We start from the raw sequence: 22,053 nt of genomic DNA on the forward strand, positions 1-22,053 counted from the left end.
GTCCTGTAATAAATGTGGAATGAATATTGGGAATGCCTCAAGAATCTTCCCTATGTCTGCTGAACACCGATATTTATGCGATTGAAACTCTAGATTGACCCTTCCTTCTAAATGCCGTCGCTATGCCCAACTGTTGTTCTCTCCGATCCTATTTACACGGGCATTCAGATCTACTCTTGAGAAGTAAATCTGTTCTATCACCAAGCGGTTCTAGGCCTCTGTGTCCAGCATCGTACATGCAACTCTAGGACACAAACCCTCACCGCAACATTGATCACACTCCCCAACTTTTGTTCTTGCTGGAAATCTATGGAAACTCAATCCTGCACGGTTCAGCCGCTTACCAGACCTCGTGAGCCTAGGGAACGTATCGTGACAGATGTTGACCGATTGTTGCCCTCAATGAGTGGTGAAGGCGAAGCCATCTTCATCTGCCCATCGAGAAATCCACCTGCAACCCAAATACTGCATGCGAATCGCATGATGAGTGGCTCGTTCTTGACCCAAAGAATCTACAGACAGTGTATTATTCCCGAACTTGTTCATATCTTATATGCAAATTACAGTGGTCATACATACAAAGATAAAAGCGGTATAGTTTCCAGGGCAAATGGAAGTATTCACCAAAAGAAATTGGGAAAACACGACCGGGTTACATGTAAATTGATTTGACAACTTTGAATAATATTTTCAACATCTTTAGGTACGGCTTTTTGTTTTCATCTGTTTTCCTTCCTTCAAAAGAGGGTCCTATAAGGTTCCACAACTAGTTTTTGGCTACGATTTATCTCAACTCCATGCGTGGAAAGTTCAGAACTAGGTTAGTTCTAGGTTCTCTGAAGTTGAAAGCCTAACCAGGACAAAGTTGAGAAAAAAATGTACAGTCTGCTTTTCTTACTCTACGCGCCATGGAAACAGAACTGTTACTGGAAAGCTTTTGGTGAATACGGCAGATACGGATGATTTGTCCCTCAAAGCATATCCGCCCTGTCGAGCTCAATGCTGGTCAGTCATGACATTATGAACTCTTCTTGGCCTCCGACTCTGGGTGTTAAGCTTTGGTTCAGACAACCCTGGTTACCTTAAGACATATCTAGCAGTTCCAAAATCAGTACGCTACAAAGAGTATGTTCTTTGGGGTATTGTACGGCATTGGTACGTGGCGTGGGGACTCGGAAAACGGCGCAAAAGCTCGATGAGGGACATTCATTCCGCCAAAAAGAACGCCTGTCCTCCTTGATGTTTTCAACATGAATAAGTCACCAAAGTTTAACCTCAGTGCCCGCTCCCAGGAAGCCTGATTTCAAGTCATCGTTCAAAAAATTTTGCGCTTGCGGAGATCTAGCCTCTCGCTATGGCTGTCTCTGCATTATCTTTAACTATGGAACTATTATGACATTCGCAATATCACTGAGATTTTTTGAAGCATGGACGAAAACTCTTCCAGGTTTAGAACAATAGGGCCTAATTACCAGATCAACCCTAGGAACGTTTCCGTAACCTCTAGAGGGGTACTCAAGAAAACAAAAAGAATCATGATGAAAATTCCTTCTAGCTGGTTTAACAAGATTGGGAGACCTTACATTCCATGCAACCGAACCCCGATAGACACGAATCAGGTTAATTATGGATACGGCATGTTTCGTCACATCATTTCTATTTTAACACGACAACTGGTGGAGAGCTCGATCGCGGATATGGTTTTTTCATACCTTGGGAACATGGACCACAGAACCAAACCGCCTCGAACTCAACCCCGCGCTATCCGCAATACGTTCTGGTAGCGTAGGGGCAGTCTTTCGGGTTTTACGTCATAAATCGCAACTAACAAAACATGACATGTTCAACGACACTGGCAAGGAGTCTAGCCGGCCTTTTTTTAATTTTTTAAAGCAAGGAGAGGGGGGGGGGAATTAGGGAGAGACATGAAACAGTGTGCAATTCTTCAATCCCCAATCGTCTATCTTCCAATCTCATGAAAACTTTAGACCTAGACAGTGCGCTGTAACAGGCTAGTCAAAGAGTGTTATATATCCAAATCTGCCTAAAGAGGCTCGACTTGACATTGGCAGCGGAACCATTTGATATCCCAAACAAATCCCGACCTGCGAAAAAGCCGTCAGTTTTACTTTGATCGACGCCAAAAATATTTGTTTCGTGCCTATTTGTTGGCCAACAAAACTAACTTTCCTGGTTTTTAAACTATGTGGAAACCAATAAGGCATCGTCCCAACAAATGGGATCTCACTACCTTCTCGTCGCAAGTGGCTCGAAAACCTTTCTCAACAGCAACTATTATTGAGAGAAAGCAGGGGTCGGAAATTTATGGCAAGGCCCAGCTGCCAAGTCCGCTGACAAGGGTACGGGGTTCTTGTTCATGGATCTGCAGAGTGCCTAACGTCAAAAAGTGTGCATATAAAAAGAATGGAAGTCTCCCCTTATTGGGGCTCCACTTCGGTTTATACGACTTTGTCAAGCGTACACCCCAATTTCTGTTTCCAAGGCGAATAACACATCTCAACGTTGAAATTTCCATCACCCATAAACCATGAAGTCCTCTTTTGCATTTCCATTATCCCTGGCGAGTGCTTTTGCGCTTTTCAGGTGTGGGGGGGCAGCCCCTTGTCTTGTGTTTGAAATTTCATATGCCGTTACATTTCTTCGACGGACTGTTGCATCTTGCACCCTGTCTTACTCCGTCTTTAGTCACATCATCAAACTCACGAAAAGAGTCGATATAGCTCCGCAATGCCCGTCCGTGCAGACATTCAAATAACTTCTCCTCCAAATGCGGCCAAACCCTGCTATACCCATACTACCATTTTGTCCGGGATTTCTGCTCACGTTGGACATTCATCGTCAATCCATGCATCAGCACCGACCTCGGTGGCCCCATGCCCAACCTTGTCGTGCCCAGAGACTCCTACGGTGACGCAGTTCAGCTCAAGTCCCACTACCTGACGAGTGGGATGTGAGAAAAGAACCAACTTACGTGCCCCCGTATCTATGCCCTCTGTCGGCGTCGTACGTGAGGCCAGAAGAAGCCTTGGATCCTCTGCGGGTCGATAGGACGGAATTCCGTGGGACTTGAACCAGGAAGAGCTCTGGAGATAGCCACGTCTTGACGGAGAAACAGGGACGGAGTTTTGGGGAAGGTTGAAGAAATGACAACAACGAAGTCTGGTGCAGCAATGTCCAATATGCTCTTCCATTTTTGATTTGAAATTGATTATGTGCACATCTCCGCACACAGGTAGATATCTACAAAATTGCCTACGCTTGCAATACTTCCGAAGACTTGAGTTTTGAATCACACATCCAATGCTTCTTAGAAAATGAAACAAGGAGATTGTTGCTAGATTGCTTCCCGTGTACATACCTCGCTCTGCCACACTTTCCATGTGGTTTGGAGCCATTCCTCTGCGATAATCTGCTGACATCACGCAATTTGGGGGTTTCCAGCTTCTTCATGGGCTATCAAAAATGGAAAAATCCTCTCAGTGAAGACTGCTGACTCGCCTGGACTGATCTATGTATTCTTGTATGGATACTACTAACGCAAATGGGATATCCTGCCAGCAACATCAGAATACCGAGCAAGAAAAATGGTGGGAAAGAGAGAAGCTAGAATGGTCCCAGTAAGGTACACACACTCACAATAACTAAACACAAAATTGGCGAGGCCAGAAAGAGCAGATAAAAATAACGGTTCCATAAACTCTTGTGCCGTTAGCAAAACGTAAAGTAGCTTGAGAAGAGAAATGCTATTTTGGGTGGAGCCCTTCTCGTGCCGACTAACATAAAAAAAAAAAATAATAAAAAATAAAAAAAAAGGGAGGGCGAATAAAAGGGCTCGGGTCAAGAGAGTGGTTCGATTGTAAAAATGAAACCGAACAATAGGGTATCCTATCCAGAGCTCCTAGCTGCCCAATTCCGCCGACGATTTTCCACCCTTGCGTCGTGGCCTAGAGTATCGACATATTTGCCGGAGTCCTCAGAAGACCCGGATGGGGTTCCTCTTCCACTAAATTTCATGCCTCCACTTTTACCTAGTACCTCTCGCCAGCCAACATGCCTGCTAGCACACCCGCTCCAATAATACCACCATCCGATGCTTCCCGCAGAAACACCGACTTGCCACTCTCCTGAGGCCCATCCCAAATCACTAGCCGGTCAATGAACTGCTGACAGGTATCCTTGAAGCGTGGATATCGCTGGATAATACCACCGGTGTAAGCTACCACCAGTTCCTCCGGGCCAGACTTCCAGTTAGAAGGTACAGATTCAATGATGGGTACACTGTGCCCGTCAGAGCTGGGCTTTTCACTGGCCGTAACCTTGGCACCGTCTTTGGAAGCTAACTTAGAGCTTACAGCGCTCACGACTGGCTTTGAAGAGGAGCCGTTGTTTAAGGTGGGGGCTGTGATGTTATATAATCGGCGCGGGCTTGGATCGATCGTATCACGGAGCTTTATCTCTCCTTTGCATGCGAGCAGGCCAACGACTGCAGCGGCGATTAGCCCTGCAGACCGTGTCTGGACGGCTTGGGCAACTTTCCGGAAAGCTCGTGCGAAATTTGTATCCCAGGTCCAATCACTGGATTCAGGTGGTGGCAAAGTCTGGTTAAGATGTCGCACCAGGGCAGTATCTGATGATATTTGCGCAACGGAAGATGACAGGTATGCAGTTGTGAGGGCATATTCCTGGATCAGGTTTGCTGGTAGCTCCTTTTTGGAAAGCCCAACTACGTTGGTCAGGTAATCGTAGAAGATAATCCGTACCAGCTCACCGATATAGCGGCCTCCGGTCATATACTCGAATGGTTGGAAACCGGGTCGGGTGCAGGCCTCATCCAGCTGTGTATCCCACTTTGTAGTGATGTTCAGCTCACGGAGAGGCGGTGCAGCACCATTGAGGGTCCATTCAGTGTTGACGACAGTTTCCACGGCCCATGGATGTTTCGAAGAAATGTGCTTTGCCTTTGATTCGTGGAGGTCTTTCAATCTCATAGGGATCGTGGCGTTGCAGCCCGTCCCCACAATGATGCCCATAGCAACACGGCTATTTGGTAAGGACTTGACGAGGTACGCTAACGATGCAAGGGTTGCTACTGTGTCATTGGTGATGGCCGCAATCTTAAGTTTTGGCAGGTCAAAAAGTTTCCGTCTTTTGGCGGACGGTTCGTCTTTCTCAAAGGGTCGCCTTGTATGCCTGTCATATCCGGCAAGTAATATACCGCCTAGATCAAGATTGGAGGTTATTGCAAAGCCTTTTCCCATTGGCATCAATCTCGCCTCCGAGAGTGATTCTTGCCTGCTCGCAGTTAGCACAGATGCATATCTAAATACTGGGGGGAGGAGAGGATGTATCTCCTTTACTAGTTACGGCGGCAAACTCAACAGCAGATAGACGTGAAATGCGAGAGAGGTATATAGAAACCTGACAAAAGACTCACATCATCGGAAAGCTGAAGGTGATGCCCATTTCAAGCTCTGTTGGAAAAGAGGTACCAGCTGCAGCATTAAGCGCCAAGCTGTCTGCCACCACCTCTGCCATGCAGTCGCCGATCCACAAAAACAAATCCTCTGCCTGGTCCTTCTTCAGATGCTCCCCTATTGGCCAAGTCCTTTCTAATGTTCGATTTACCCGTTTTCTCTGTGCCTTTCTCATGGTATCACGTGATTTCGGGGAGTTGGTGCTACTGTCACTCTCCGGCGCTGCTCCAAGGAGTTCGATAAAGGCCACTCTGAGATTGGTCCCTCCAACGTCAATCGCCAAGTATCTGCCGGTTTCTTGGCCTGTCGGTAGTCTTGTTACCGGAGTGGGTAAGAACTGCTCTTCTGATGTTCGAGCAAGGTGGCGGTACACATGTTGGAACCGGCAGGCCAGTTGATAGAGAGTGGTGTCAGGCACCACAAGAGGACTTAGGAATCTGTCGATGGTGTCATCGTCGTTTTGCAGACTAGACGATCCATTATCCATTCCCTGGAGGCCATCATTGCCGTCATATGACTCATGATCTGGAGCAGGGTCTTGGTTGTCCATACCGCTGCATTGCGCCATCTTTTGCCTGCTGAAATATTTTGTAGATTGTATGGGGGAGATATAATGTGGCAATGAAGATCAAGGACGCTGTACGGTCTCAGTAAGAACCCAGCTATGAGAGCTGAGAGGTAGCAGGGGCAATCCAAGTGCAAGTATGAGGTAGATTTACATGTAAAAACACTTCCAAAGGTCGTTCTGATTTCACAACGCGGTGAATCTACGTTGACAAGTGGCGAAGTTGACGATGGACGTACAGGATGCGGAGATTGCAAAAATGATATGTTCCACAGCCGACGGGGCCTCGAAATTTGAAGTATGGACCCTACAGTGACGTGGATACTGCGACTTCCAGCAAGATAGGCGATCGAAGGAACTTGCACGAGGTTGGGGCAGTATTTGAGGATGAACGAGGATAATAGAAGATGAGAATGACAATAACAGAGGATACGGATAGGCGGTGGAGAGATATTTAGTGATCGTCGAGGAAGCTGAAGCAGAGCAAAACGGAGGAGGTTAGGCGGGCGGATACGACCTTACAAGAGAGTGAGCCAGGAGACTTTCACACCGATGTGACCCTGCTGAGCAGGTGTAGGAGTGGAGAGATTTTGTGAGAACAGAACAGGCGCCCAGATATGGACTGGCAGTATAGACAGGAGATGGCAAGGGAAGAGAAGCTGTAGGAAGACAACAGGATATGTTCGAAATCACCGAGAAGAGCCAAAAGTAATTTCCTGTGTGCGCAGCACAGAAAAACACAAATGAGTTTGAATGGTGCGTGCTCTAGTCGTAGAAACTATAAGAGAACTACAGTTTGGGGATGTGGATAGTTATTTAAGGTTGACCGGTTGACGGGCTGGAAGGGACAAGGTGAACGACGTAACCTTGAAACTTGCTCGTATCAAACATTGGTCAGTGAATTAGTTATTAACTTAGTCAGACAGTGTGCAACAGCTGGAGATAGTTGGTCAATAGATATTATCAATGGCCTCTCGCGATCGTTAGTTAGTTACCTGGCAATATGTAGGAGGTATTCCCATCAAATCACACACTGCGCATCCCCATTCATTTATTTTAGCTAGCAGCTGGAGTCTGCGATCACAGAGAGCGGCCGTGAGCTCACCGCAATGCAACATAACCACCATATTTTAGCCGGGGCTGCTTTCACACTGTGGATGCTCGTGAATGACCTTACATGTAAAATATTTGGGAGATATAAATACATAACATACGCTGATCCCCCCCCCCCCCCCCCCCGACCATGTCTCTGTACCGTTTGTACGCACGGTAGTTAGTAGCTAGTTACGTACCTAGCTCTGTTCCGAACCCAAATACTTCTCCTTCTATCCCTTGTCAACAGCACACTCGAGTTTAAGCGATGATTTATTTAACTATAGCTAGTTAGTTAAAATACTGTGGAATAGCAAAAGTAAGTTTCACATGCAACAGTTTTAAAAGCGGGTTTCCCTACTCAAACACAAGCGGGCGGAACCACTGTCAGGAAATTTCTGGTTACGCATTCTCTGTACCTGTCTTTCTTTATCTTTTGCCCAAGTTCTCGAAACGGACCAAGAGGGCCAACCTACGGATGGTTTCTATGTAAAATTATCTGGTTCTAACATTGTTCTTTGGAAGGTTTACTCCTGCTCTCCAGAGCTTGCAGCCGGATCTCACGAACCCCCGATGCCGCGCAAAAATACTCTACCCCGAATGACTGGCATCACCTGCATCCGCGACTTCGGAACCACTAGTTAACTAACTGCGGAGTAACTGCTAACTAACTGGCCACCAACTATTAAAATCCAGTTTCATCTACTTTTCTGCGCAGGGACAAGGCTCGTATTGCATGCTATGGCCCAAGTCGCAGCCTAGGAAACCAGCGGGAGGACTTCAACTTTCAGGGCAGCATCTTCACTAAAACTACGGTTTGTGCTTGGGAAATCCTTTCCCAAGGTTCCATCAAAATAGAGTTGGTGGTTCTCCCAAAACCCAATCAGTTTTTCCCCTCCCAAACCTCCGGGAAAAATTTCCTGGCGAAAGTTAACCTTGACTCTTTCATCCCAAGGTCGCGCTTATTTGAATTCTGGGCTGGAACATTTGGTTTGAAAATCGGACTCCGAAAAATGCACCCCAACAACTATCTAGGGAATTGGTGATATATTCAGTAATGACGCTGGCAGAATAAATCCGGTTCCTGCGCGATGAAGCATCTATTAAAAGGTTTCAGCGTCCTAGTTAACGTCGAAAATTAATTTCGCAAAAAACTTGACAACGAAATCCCGAACTAATGGAATTGGCCAACTGATAATTAGAAATTCCACGTCTCTTGCTTGGCTTGGTCGGTTGGGTGTCCTCCCAATTCTACCAATTATTCTTATCAACTATTACTGTGATGGCAAATTTTCGAACTCCATCCGCTTTTCCTAGAAGTCCCTTCGTGTTTCGGTAATATCTCGCCTCTGGTGCGTATAAAACCAAACTCTTGGCGAACTATGAAGCAATGAAGGTTCTCCAGAACTTTGAATTTTGACGGATGGATATGCCGAATGAACATGGGTAATTGGATTATAAGATTATGATGTGGGTCATGCGTTAGATGTGCCTGTCCCCCTGTCTTTCTCAAAGTTCTTCATCAACTGCATCTAGGAAGTGTTTGGCAGAAGAGCCGGGTGGAGAGACAGATTGCTTAACCGCTTCAACCAGGAAGAGCAGAAAGGAGAAAAATATTGCCGTATACAAAGCGATCTCTCAACCCATCGAGGACTTTGCAGAATGATGAACTAAACTTGTGCGCCAGAGGTCTGGACTTGTCGAAATAGGGAATAACTGAATGATATCTTCCCCATCTCTTTCTTCCCCTGCCGGGACGAATTATGAGTTTCCGCTTGAACCTTGGAAGTTTCCATCAACCGAGATCATACATAGTTACAAGAGGACACCTAGCGTAGCCCAACGAAGCCACCTTGCGTATTCCTGTCTTTGGATGCCAACCCTCAGAATAACCTATGGTAGGGGTGTCCTCCGTTCCCCCAGCAAGATATCTCCACCCTCGAACGTGTACGGTGGTGGTTTAAAAAAGGACTATCCGGACTAGTTAGTTAACATTTGGGGAGATTATCATTGCGTTCCCTTTAGCCGGACTCATCCACACACACACACACACACACACACACACACACACACACACACACACACACACACACACACACACACACAACCACTACCACTACCACTACCACCCTCAGTCCTTTGAACTGGCTTAGGGGTGGGTCAGGGTTAGATTATTATGGATTGACATTAGAAAATTAAGATTGGGACAGAATTTGGGATTGAGAAATTGTAAACAACTATTTAGTTAACTATGAAGTTTGAAACTACCCTTACATAAGAGGGAGAGATGACTAACTAGTTACTGTTCATCTGGTAAAGAGCTCCTGGCATATCTTTAATCATGTTCATGTAAAAAAAATTTCAATAGGGTTTAACTATAAAATATGACATTTCCTTGTACTATCACTAAGACACTACTGCATATTATAATATACTATATATATATATTATTATTATTATTATTGATAAAGGTAATTTTAATATATTTTTTAATTTTTATATTTAACTTTTATATTGAGAATAGTATAGTTAAATATAAAAATAATTATATAATTATAATAAAAAATTAAATAATAATAAAAATTAAAAGCTTTAAAAATATATTATTTTTTTTATTTAATATAAAAATAAATTTATTTAAAGAATAAAATTTTTATTTAAGTTTATATTTTAATCTTTAAAATATTTATATATACTTTTTAAAGTATAATTTTAATAAACTTTTAGATATTCTTTTTACTTTATTATTTATTTTAAAATTATTTTTATCTTTAATAAAAAGATATATAAAACTTATTATAAATTTTTTATATAAATTTTTTTAATAATAACTTTATAATTTAAATATTATACTTAAAATTATATATTAATTTAATAATAAAATTTATAAATATATAAATATAATTATTTTTATAATTTTTAAAAAAATTAATAAACTTTTAACATATAAAAATTTTTATTTATAAGTTATTTAAATAACTATTTAATTATTATTTATATTAATAATAAAAAATTAATTAATTAATTAATTGATAAAAACTATTTAATAACTAAGTAATTTAAAGCTTTAAAATATATAATATTATAAATATATTTAAATATTATATTCTTTAATAAAAAGTATAATTATATTATTATTATTATTATTATTATTATTATTATTATTATTATTATTATTATTATTATTATTATTATTATTATTATTATATTTATATAATTAATAATTATAATAATTTATATATATAAATTTAATTATATATAAAATTTAATTTTAAAAACATATTTATAACATAAAAAATTATTATTATTAAAAATTTATAAAAAAATATTAAAAGGTAATTATTATAGAGCTTAATATATGATATCTTCCTTAGATATGATAGCAATTTATATAAAATAAACTTAATAGTTAAACTGATGATATCAAAATTAACTACCAATCAGATGTCATCTAATTCACATCAGATGACATTTTCAACTTTTAAATGTTACCTCTTCAGATTTAAAATACTTCTCTCTATGTAATTTGAATTTAGCCACTATAGAGTAGTAAAGGAACATTTAGTATATGTGAAAATAACTTAAAAATAGTTTGTTGAAATAATTTAAAATAATAAATTAATGAAAAATTAATTAAAAGATAATTATCAATATATATAATAAATAAATTTGAAGATTAGATATTTTTAAGTAAATGCAATTTTTATAAAAGTTATGATCTAATGTATTACTTTAAAAGTCCATTATTTATTTTTGATATATTTAAATTTATAATATGTATTATATTAATTTTTATTTAATGATTAATTAAATTTATTTCTATGACTTTCTTTGTGTAATTTTTATTATATTATCATATATTGTAATAGTATTATCTATATTATGAAAAACGGTTCTTAAATTTAAGAATTTAATAATTAAAGCTCTGTATATTATCTATTTAAATTAATTGTAAAAAAAAAGATTTAAAATTAAATGATCAAAAAATAATCTAATAGAGAATAAAAACTACACTAACTAGTCTGCTTTAAATGGTGTCGACTAGATTGATTCTAAATTAATAATTTAGATCGATCTAAGATCAAGTGCATTTGAAATAATGTCACTTAAACCAGTTCTCATCGAGAATGGCTATACTACACCGAGAAGGCAAAAAAGGTATAAAATAATTGCACTTCCTATATATACTAAACCCTAATCCAACGCCTTTGGGGGCTAAGGAGACTTGAGGGAGAAACATTCGAAGTCCCAGGTTTCGAGTGCACCTGGGCAGATAACCAGGATCATGCGACCTGGATAGCGACTCAGTTTCCCTAAGGCCCCCCAGGAAAATTGCACTCCTTTATTTCTTTTGACAGCTTAGCATCAGAGGAAGGAAAGATATAGAACTATGGAAAAGCACGGGGAACTATTACACGTTCTCCAGCGCTCCTTTACTGCGATATGATTTGGCCTTGTGGCTAATCTTCATATCATCTATCAGCGCAATTTACATTCATTAACTACTCCCACACTACAGTGTGGGAGATGCGAAAACAAATCCCGCCCCCAAACGTGCAAATATGATTTTTTCCCCAATGAACCCAGCCGATTTGAACCGGGTGAACGTAGAAGCACCCGTTATGAGCAAATGTCTTGATTCTGAGCATTGTGTCGAGCATCTTCTTCCTACTAAATATGCTTCAGGTGCTTTACATGATCAACAATGAATTCTCGTTTAACTATCGGAAAGTAAGTAGTGCACTTCCAGAAACTGCGACGGCTCTTCTTTACCTTGGTTTTTATTTTTTTCATTTTCATTCGACCGAAGAAGCTAACGTGAACGCGTCCAGGTTATCATCAATCAATTCGTCGGAGGTATCTTGCAGGCACGAAGAATGTGAGGGGAACACAATATTTCTTTGCGCCGCTAATATCCAGCATCCTCCCGGCTCCCGCAAAGCTTCTGACCTCAGCTACTTTGGCTTTGCCTACTGTATGCTACGTTCGCGCAATCAGATCCCGCAACGGAACCTCACGCAGGATTGTGCATCCCAATACGGTATCGATATCGAAACTCTTGATGCCTGTGTCAATCGCAAAATAGATGAAAGCAACTAATGTTCCAGCGTTGTCGATCCAAACAAGCTTAGTGGACTTGCGCTCATGATCAGTGATTGAAGTGCAATGAACGTTTGGATGTTACGAAGCGCTGCACGGTTGATGTTGCTCGTGCCAAGTAGTGTGTTCATGATGGAGAGTGGAAGGTTTGCGTCCGGGATGGGTATAAAGTCCCTGGGCTTGCTGACACGTTTAAGATAACTACTGTACAAGGAGAAAATGGAATCTGGATCCATGCCTCTCCAAGTCACGTAAAAGCCGAAGAGAAAAATACACAGTGCTCATGAACATCTACCTCTATGCATTCGTTGCACTCATAGCCTCCAAATACTCCGTTCAACATTTTCACCCCTCTTTTGTTCAATCATTCCCTGTTCCTATCCACTCATCCTGAGCTACTGCTCTCGTACCGGATACTGGCTATTTTATCCCGGGATTCCTTCCCCACGGACTTTCTTTAATGAATTCACGAATGACCCTTCTCTTCGGTTTATACAATTCGTTTTTCTCTCTTACTTTTCCGAGTGCGTTTTGATTTTTTTCACTCATAGAATTTTTCATACCATCAAAAATCTCGCAATTTTTTACCATTCAGTGTGCCTTGCTAGTGACATCCTGTATTGATTGCATATAAAGCTGCTCTCTATGGATTACTGTTTAATGGTGTTTTGTTTTCCTGAGTCAGTTAATATACTGCACATAAAATAAGCACCTATCTTTTTCCTGCTCCTTTTATTAAGAGAACTATATGGTGTGGTTTTATCCCTTTCCTCCTATAGTTATGCTCTAATTCTCACTGGGTATCTCATGTTCTTCCTGGTTTGATGTCTATTACTCAACAATCATTCTGCCCGCAACTTGGGAGTCTTCAACACCTCATGACTGGTAACCGCATAACTACAACGCACATATCAACTAGAGTCCAGTATTTTGACCTTGACGCGTCTCTTATTTTCTCACACCAACCTCCCCTCCCCATGTCATGCTTTACCAAACCTACACATTTGGAAGTTTCCATCTCTTTCCGAAAGATCCGATCTTGCAGTGAGAAGGTTGCAATATCATCGCACCCAAGACATCAATTAGATATAGACAGATTACCCTACACTCGCCATGACGCTTGCCCCAGCAACTCATTCCGTCCCGGAAGCCCCCAATGAAAAGCATTCAGGGCACAAAGAGGAATTAAAAGCACTTGTTAAGAATTATAAGGGTATCGACTCTGTGAAGCCCGTCCTGAAAGAGTTTCTCAAAAAGTCCGATTTCTTCTGTTTGCTATATGACGTCTTTGAACATCATCTCTCCCTGGCAAAGACTCGTTCACAGGCATTGGGCGATGGGCAGATCACCGTTTATGATAAGGCTCTGCTCGAGCTAACCAACAACGGGACGGAGACGTATAACCTGGGTGCGTTCGAGTTGTTCCTCGATGAGGTGATGGGAATGAAGAGCGTTGAAACTGTGGATTTGGAGGCTTTGGTTATCAAGAATGTGGCTGTGAAGAGCCTATTGGTGCATGGTATGTTGTGTCCTTCTGACTATTCCTTGTTGAAAATGAACATGGAACGAAGTGGAAGAAGAAAACCCACGGGCTATAAAATAAACAACATAAATAGCTAATTATTCCTTACAATTAGCTACCCGCGCCGAGCCAGGGACGATCGCCGTCCCCATTCTAACTATCACTGAGGGAAAATCTCCAAATGACAAAACTGGTAGCGTAAAGTATGAAACCACCAACAACGCAAAGGAACTCAAAACCATAAAGGACAGCCTCTCCCGTATCCTTGCCACCTTTTCCAACGCGCAGCAGGAATATAAGGCAATCCCAGATAGTGATGTTGTCGCCAAGTCCCGCGCAGCGAAATTCCTCCGCGACACGGCTGAAAATGCCCTCACCTACATGCATTCCCGCCAAATGAAGCACCATATGGCTCCGGAACTGGAGGTGGCATTCCAGATGGCAAAGGAGAAAGCCACTGCTCTCAGTGGGGGCAGGAAAAGACGCTTTGAGGTTCATGACCATGACTATAGCGACTTCCGACCTTCCTCATCCTCCCGTGGTGTGAAACATTCGTCTAGCTCGCGTCATCACCGAGCCACCCATCGTAGAGGAGATCGCTACCGTCCATATTAAAGGAGACGATGGGCTAAGATTGGTGTAATCTTCCATGGTAACATATGACAATGATCCTATGGTTATGTTCATGATGGCAAACGACGTTGTCGAAAACCTCTCTCCCCTCAACACCCATCCCCACCCCCGAATTTACGGGGCTGGCCATAGGAAGTGGCGATAATCAATGTATGTACTTCTGGGAAAGAACGGGAAGGGTGTTTAGAATAGAAAAGGCTAAGATACTCTGTCCATACCATTTTTCGAATATCGTAGTTATTGCATCTGCTTTTCTTGTTTGTCTTAAGACTCTGTGCTTGACGTTGGGGTCAGAAGCCGGGGGGCTGCATCTTGCATTAGTTAGTTAGTCATCAAAGCTCCCCTAGACCAAATTTCAAGTGAGAAGCTTATCAGTTGGCCCAAGTGTGGAGAAAGCTCCGGCGACAAAAGCCAGAATATCAACAACATCTCTCCGACTTAAAGCATGTGATGTCTGTGGATTTACTGCAATTCTGTGGTGTCAACATTGTGTTGCTTACATGCTGAATGCCGTGCACCTATCCGTCCCATGTCGTAACTACCGTTCAGCGCATTAGAGATATTGCTTTCGCCCATGTGTCCCATATCAACGGAGCCCCAGCTCCACAAATTATACTGCTAATGTGCTGAGCTCTGAGCATCCAGCTCCCTGTTCCACTCCGTTCCATAACTCCAGCATTATTCTCTGTAACGAAAGACATGCCGTCCCCCAACTCCTCAAGTCCCTTGAACCCCCAGTTGACTCCCGAAGATGAAAGTTCCGTATCAAGAGACCGGGACGCCGCACCATCCAATCGAGCGCAGCCTCCCGAACTCAGGACACTACAAACTAATTTTGAGGGGGAAGGACAAGGCGATGCTATAGTGAAGCTCCGGGAAAGGGGACATCATGACTTCAGTTTTGATGAGAGTGATGAAGACGGAAACGATATTCGTCATAAAGAAACGGATGTCTACGATGACTTCCCTTCCAAGGGCTTTACGATCGAAGAAGAGAGGCGCGTGGTAAGGAAGTTTGACAGAAAACTAACCATGTTCATGGCACTGTTATATATGTTATCGTTTCTGGACAGGTCTAGTGAGTTCCCACCTTTGTGTCACGCATTGCAAGCCCTAAGACTTTTATTTGCATTTCTAGATATTGGGAACGCGCGGATCGCAGGCTTGGAAAATGACCTGAGACTTACGTCCTCGCAATTCGAATGCGTTCTTACGGCATTTTATATCACATACATTTCTTTTGAATGGATGATGCTCATGTATAAAGTCGTCCCTGCACATATCTACGTTTCTCTCTGTTGCTTCTCATGGGGCCTCATTGCCGCATGCCAATCTCTCGTGTCCTCATTCTGGGCACTTGTGCTTCTAAGGGCCCTCCTTGGTACCGCTGAGGCCGCCTTTGGCCCGGGCCTTCCGTTCTACCTCTCTTTTTTCTACAAGCGTGAGGAACTCGCATATCGTACGGGGATGTTTATATCTGCAGCCCCGCTTGCAACGTCCTTCGCTAGCACCCTTGCATGGGTTATAGTGAAGCTCAGCAAAGATGGCCCTATCGCCCCATGGCGCTCATTGTTCCTACTCGAAGGTTTCCCTAGCATTATCGTAGCGATTTTCGCGTGGATCTACGTCCCCGACAGCCCTGGCAGAGCCCGATATCTTACGCCTCGAGAGAGAAAAATTGCAAAGCTACGGTTGAAAATAAGAAGCGGCATAAGCCATAGGGATAAAAGACGCAAGCGACGATTTGACTGGAGCGAGATTTGGCGAACGCTTCGCGACCCCAAATCGTATCTCACGGCGGTCAGTTCAAGATTGAGTCATTCGATACGATTGCCTTTTAACTGACGGTTACCTAATAATTGCATAGCTTATGTTCTTTAGCTGCAATGTCGCTTTCAGTTCGATGCCAGTCTTCCTCCCCACCATACTCAAAGAGTTCGTTGTCCCTTTGCCAAACTATCTCCAAAAGCTTTTAGCCCAACTAAAACTCTCCAATCAACCAGTATGGGCTACTCAACCCTAACGTCTCAAGCCCTCTCCGCCCCGCCCTACATTCTATCATTCGTAATAGTCCTCCTCACCGCCTCTCTGTCAGACCGACGACGCACCCGCAGTCCCTATATCATAACTCACGCCCTCATCAGCTCATGCGCGTACCTAGCCATTGCTCTAACGGGACATTTCCACACCCACCTCTCGTCCACCGTTCAAATTCTCATTCGCTACATAGCCATCTACCCTGCTGCTGCGGGATTCTTCTCCGCCATCACAGTAATCATCACATGGACGATGGACAATCAGCCCGCGAAAGAAGGTAAAGGAACCGGAATGGCAATCTTGAATATCATTGGACAGTGTGGGCCACTTGTTGGCACGAGATTGTATCCGGACACGGATGGGCCATGGTATGTAAGGGGCATGGCGGTTTGTGCACTCTTTATGCTCTTGGTTGCGGGATTTGCGCTCGCGCTGAAGGTGCTTTTGCAAAGAGAGAACAAGCGAGTTTTAGGGGGTAAGGATATGCTGGAGGGGGAAGAGATCGAGATGGCTGAAGGGGAATCTTTGGGCTTAATTGGGCGAGGCTCCAACTCGGGTAGGTCGTCGACAGCTGGAGGGGAGAGAAATTCTCGTGACGGCACATTTATATATATCGTTTGAAATTATGCCCTCCGTCCTCCGAGCTTACTTATGCTGGATTTTTATTTATTATCTCTTTGCTGGGTGGTGTCTAGGATCTGTGGTTGTACAAATTTTTTGAAGATACGCGGAGCAGTGCGAAATTCAAAAGACAAGTAAGTATACAATAACCTGAACTCACAGTATTTATATATTATTTTTACTTTTATTTAGCGCTCTAGGGCGCCCGGGATTCTGTTAGGGGTCGCAACTTCGTCAGCGATTTTCCTGATTCGACGATTCGACGACATGGGAAAGTATTCATATATCCCAACGGCAATCACTTTGATGCTACGTAGTTTTTAGGAACACCAGAAACCTTCCACTGCTAAGGAAAAACCGACACCGTAATTGCACTTAACCCTCATAACGGCATAAATAGAAAAGAGAAGAAAAGAAAAATTAAACGGTTACAGTCATGATGCATCTTCAAAAGTCACCTGAACGCCCCGTCCGTCTCTGCGCAAAAATAAAGAAAAAAACCGTAAAATAAATGAACAACTAACAATATCCGATACGCACTTTGGTCACGACAAAGTTCGCGTCAGTGTTGCCCGAATTCAAACCCGCCTACATCATCAGCCTTCTGATGCGAGCTGAGAAAGTCCAACTTCATCAACAGCTGATCCACACCGGCTGGCTTGAATGGTACGTATGCATTTGTGCCCTCACCAAACATCCATTCACCTCCACTTATATTATCACCACCATTGTTTCCCAGATCGAATGGCCGTTTACCGTCATCCCCAAATCGATTGTCGTCAATATCGCGCAGACGAGAAATGAGCTCTGTGAGTCCACTGTCGACCTCGACCCTGGCTGCACGAAGGTCATGCATAATTCGCCTTTCTTCCCCAGCGTAGTCGGCTAGGGAATCCACAACCCCTTCGTCAGTTTCCAGGTCAAGACTCTGCTGTACAGGTTCGAGACGGGTAATCATAGCAATGAGATGGTCGATGGCTGTTAAAAGGCTGCGGAGTGTTCGAGTAAACGGTATGTCTGTTATAAATATGGACTGAATAATAGAGGTCAGGTGGGCGCGGTGGGCAGCTGTGATTGCTTCCGGGTCATGTCGAGATTGATTGGTTTCTGAATGTGTTGGCGGTTCCCCCTGACTGCTGCGACGAAATGATGTAGCGATATTATCTGGCCGGGAGGCTGATGAGACCGCTGTTCCAGGTCGCGAGCTACGCGATGGTGTTGGTAGAACATCATCCAGCCATTGTTTCAAGTGTTGCCATGAGTTAGATATAACCTCGCCCTGCATGTACCCGGTAAGTTCTGACAGGATGAATAGGGCCCTACTTGCAGTGATCCAGATTGGCCTGATAGCAGCAGCTCTGGTATGAGCTCGCTCCCGATTTGATCTGCATCTTGCTTGCCCTCCACGTTTGTTGGCTAGCGGAGGCGCCGGATGGGTTCTTCGGAGAAATGACAGCTTCCATAGATTACTCAGGTGAATTTGGCCTCGACGAATAGCAAGCAGGTAGGCGTGGACTTTCGAGTATAGTCCCATGTCTCCTTGCGAGAGAAATAAATCCAGAGGGGGCTGAACATCAAGGGATAAGGTTGTTGGAGTACCAAACAGAGCGTTATTGAAAGAAACCTCAGATACGGATATTGATGAGCTGGTAGCTGCAACTTCTTTTGTAGTTTCTGGCCATTGGTTGTCATTCAAGTCCTTAACGGAAAGACGTAAAATTTCTTTGGCTAGATCGAGTTCATCATCCACAGGATCCTCTTCATTCTGCTGCAGATACAGCTCCGCCCATGTTTGAGACAAGACTGCCATCACTTCTCCCTCCTTAACCGCAAGACTCTCTAACAAATAGCCACTGTCTTTCCCGGACCTCAATAGTTCAGCTTTCCGATGTCTCCCTCTGACAAGCTCATCAGCGAATGTAACCAGTCCCATGGCAAACTCGCCACGTCCTAATAAGAGGAAATCGTGCAACAACGATATAATATCTACAATCTTAGGTAGTGGAAGAAGCTCGGACAGGGCAGTCTGCGACAAGGTGACTCGTATCTTCGATATTGCGCTTGTGAGTGCAGCAGGGGATATCGGTGAAGAAACGGCCGAGAGGTGATCAAGATAATCCCCATGAAGCGTTAACTTGGATAGTGAGGAAATGGACTCATCTCCCGCGGAGAATTTCCCCTGTGCCCTTATATGGTTTAAGGACTTGCCAATGAATAAGATCGAGTTGGCAGTTGAGGGAGACACAAATTTTGGCATTAGGTTCGTTCGAATGTCGAAGTCGGTGGTATTGGTTGGTTTCTCATACGCGGCTGATGGACACTCCTGGATGAAGAAGTCTCCCCGACCAAACGCGGGTAGTTGGCCATACAAAATGAACATGGAGAGTTGACGCATGAATGCTGTCTCTGCAGCATTTATCAGTTGAAGTGCCATGTCTTCTAGGTCCAAATATCCAGTGTGAGATTCTCTTCGGAGATGATCAATCAAGCTGGCTCCCGTGCATACCCTCTCTGCTGGTTTTCTTCCGGGGGCGTCCTCATCCGCATCTGGGGACATGAACTGTGTGATTTTCCATAACCACTGTAACCTCGCTACCCAAGGCAAAAATTCCGAGCGAATGGTAGATAGCGGTACAATCCCATGGCCGCCAACATACCGAGCATCATTTGCCAGTATTGCCGTTTCTACCTCCAATATTTGCTTCTGAAACTTTCCCAATTGCATCGTAGAAATATTGGTTGACACCGCCCGGCAGATTGTCGAAGTATGTGACGAAGATATTTGCGATGTATGTTTGCGTAGCAACGTATGCAGACGACATAGCTCCGCTATTGGCTGAAGAAGGGCGAGCTCTGCGGGAGAGAGGAACGGGACACCGTCTTGGGCAGGGCCACCCTTTTTCTGGTCAAAAAGGGGAGACTGATGGCCCGACAAGGCGAGGAGTATTTCATGGAGCATGCTTGGGGTTGTGAATCACTAGAGCTTGGAAGATCAGTTCACTGATTGAGATGGCTTGCTTTTTCCTTTGAGCAGGTTTAACGCAACCTAGCGGAGTGATCCCCCTCATGCCTACCGGCCCGGCGACGTAAGAGGGTGCGACCCAATAATTCGAACCGACACATCTGCCCGGAGCGAACTCCGTTCAGAAGAACGAGAAGCCACTCATGGGGCTCGGCGGATTAGTTGCAGAGTGACGTTCTCTGTCTGTCCTCTGTGGTTGGTCAGTACGAAGGTTCTCGGCGCAGTTACGATAGGGCAGCGGAGCAATACGATCCATGGATACGGAACTTGATCAGTCAGCAAGCCTCACTTCGCTTCCCCTGACCATTCCAAGGATCATGTTGCTAACCAACTATTTGTTTGTTTGTTTGTTGATGAGTTAGTTATTATGTCCTTCTGTACAACAAAGTGAATATTATTCTAGTCTCTTGGTTGGGAAGTTTACCGTCATGGCCCCCGGCCATCTGCCAAATACGACAAACCAGGCCTAACATGATACATATACCCAACTCACCCTGCGGATAGTTATCCTTCCTCGGCACCGCAACATCAGAGAGTATGCTCAACGGAACCCTGCTCAAGCAAGCCTTTCGATATCACCCCGAGTGCAATGGTCGCCTGAAAGCTACTCCGCACAGTGCATGGTATTGATATCGTATCCGATCCATGGATACTGGATCAAGTACGTAAGCCAGTTTGACTCAATGTCATATCGATCTTTCACCATGCTCCAATTTTGCAAACTTTGAGAATATCCCTCCACCCCCCCCCAAAAATATATATATATATATAAATATAAATAAGTAATTATGCCCTCTTGTTTGACTAATCTTTGGTCTTCTAGCTCTGATTCAGTCGAAGAGGATGTCAAAGGGTATGGAGGGTTTGGAAGTTTAACTGCTTGAGAGAAGAGATTCGACCAAATTTCTTTCTCATAACTGGGTATTGCTAGTTGGAAAACTATCCTTTGTAAATTTATCATGTGCATGGGGGGCGCCTTAAGCTACTCTTGCTTTTTATTTGTATGGGCTATCTCCCCTTCAGATTCTCATTGATAGTAGAAAATTAAGTTGATGATTCGTGGCTAGACTCTGTCTTTCCAGCTCGCAATGTAATGGACCTGCATCAAACTCAAAGAAGGAAATAAATCATGCAAATATTCTTTATCTTCTTTCTTTATCTTAAAATCATCCAGTTTGAACATGAAGGAGCTAGCCTTCATCATGATGATGAGTTATTTGTTTTTGCAAGCCCGTCATGAACACCAGCTCAGAGCCTTTGGCATCATCCCATCCATATGTCTGTTTCCTCAATGTGCCAAACAAGGTCAATAACTTCATCTGACGCAAGCTTGCTCTCCTCAATCAAATGTTTCAACTGCTTCAACTTTAGTATCAGAATCTTGATTGAATTCGTTCTCTAAATGCCGAAGAAAAAAAACGAACAAAGCCTTGTCCTGGTCAATCCTCAGCCAGAGAGCTATTTATCATGTGGATGTGACTGGTGTAGATAGACATTCAGGTAGCTTCATACATAACTTACTACTAAAAATGATAAGCGGGCCCCGGCTGGTCTCTTCACCTCATGGTTCGAGGATCGCCAAGTTTCAAGACAAACCAAGAGCTGAGGACCGAAGTACCCGCTAATAAACTCTAGCCAGCGATAAAGAGCCCTTGGTTTTATCGCCTGCTAATTACAAGAACCCATCCATCCATCCATCGCTACCAGCGCGCGTTTCAGCGGGCGACCGGTCAAAAATTTTCCGTGGTTCCCTAAGGTACTTTGTCCGACCCAAAATTTCAGCAACAGTGAAGTCGAAAACGCCTGTTATTAAAAACAAATAACTAGTTGTAGTTCGTTATAACTAACCAGTTATAGCATTTTGTCTTTTCATCCTTCCCATGCCGCAAAGGATCAAGGATATTAGCCTGATCCAACATCGAACCGACGTGAATAACATTTGAAAGGAGACTATTCAACCTTCATC

General features: G+C 43.5%; 5 protein-coding genes across 5 annotated transcripts; 2 read left to right on the plus strand and 3 right to left on the minus strand.

Annotated features, from left to right (window-relative positions):
• Nucleotides 1-2,482: 2,482 nt before the first annotated feature.
• On the minus strand, nucleotides 2,483-3,212 carry PADG_03407 (uncharacterized protein; the record flags this gene model as incomplete). The annotated part of the gene is made up of 4 exons (XM_010760089.1): nucleotides 2,483-2,588; nucleotides 2,656-2,686; nucleotides 2,845-2,923; nucleotides 2,993-3,212. Coding segments are annotated over 4 exons (435 nt in total), but the record flags the coding sequence as incomplete, so codon positions are not given.
• An 837-nt stretch (nucleotides 3,213-4,049) lies between these two features.
• Nucleotides 4,050-6,063, minus strand: PADG_03408 (uncharacterized protein; the record flags this gene model as incomplete). The annotated part of the gene is made up of 2 exons (XM_010760550.1): nucleotides 4,050-5,313; nucleotides 5,456-6,063. The coding sequence occupies 2 exons, from the start codon at nucleotides 6,061-6,063 to the stop codon at nucleotides 4,050-4,052; spliced, it is 1,872 nt and encodes a 623-aa protein (XP_010758852.1).
• A 5,794-nt stretch (nucleotides 6,064-11,857) lies between these two features.
• On the plus strand, nucleotides 11,858-12,252 carry PADG_03410 (uncharacterized protein; the record flags this gene model as incomplete). The annotated part of the gene is made up of 2 exons (XM_010760090.1): nucleotides 11,858-11,883; nucleotides 11,985-12,252. The coding sequence occupies 2 exons, from the start codon at nucleotides 11,858-11,860 to the stop codon at nucleotides 12,250-12,252; spliced, it is 294 nt and encodes a 97-aa protein (XP_010758392.1).
• A 1,113-nt stretch (nucleotides 12,253-13,365) lies between these two features.
• Nucleotides 13,366-17,382, plus strand: PADG_11598 (uncharacterized protein; the record flags this gene model as incomplete). The annotated part of the gene is made up of 8 exons (XM_010760751.1): nucleotides 13,366-13,771; nucleotides 13,890-14,378; nucleotides 15,039-15,485; nucleotides 15,546-16,207; nucleotides 16,275-16,342; nucleotides 16,411-17,059; nucleotides 17,140-17,199; nucleotides 17,266-17,382. 8 exons carry the CDS (start codon nucleotides 13,366-13,368, stop codon nucleotides 17,380-17,382), a joined length of 2,898 nt encoding a protein of 965 aa, XP_010759053.1.
• Nucleotides 17,383-17,627: 245 nt separating this feature from the next.
• Nucleotides 17,628-20,024, minus strand: PADG_03413 (uncharacterized protein; the record flags this gene model as incomplete). Its single annotated transcript, XM_010760551.1, has 1 exon — nucleotides 17,628-20,024. The coding sequence occupies one exon, from the start codon at nucleotides 20,022-20,024 to the stop codon at nucleotides 17,628-17,630; it is 2,397 nt and encodes a 798-aa protein (XP_010758853.1).
• Nucleotides 20,025-22,053: the final 2,029 nt, after the last annotated feature.

Source organism: Paracoccidioides brasiliensis (assembly GCF_000150735.1).
Source record: "Paracoccidioides brasiliensis Pb18 unplaced genomic scaffold supercont2.3, whole genome shotgun sequence".
NCBI classification, from domain to species: Eukaryota; Fungi; Ascomycota; class Eurotiomycetes; order Onygenales; family Ajellomycetaceae; genus Paracoccidioides; species Paracoccidioides brasiliensis.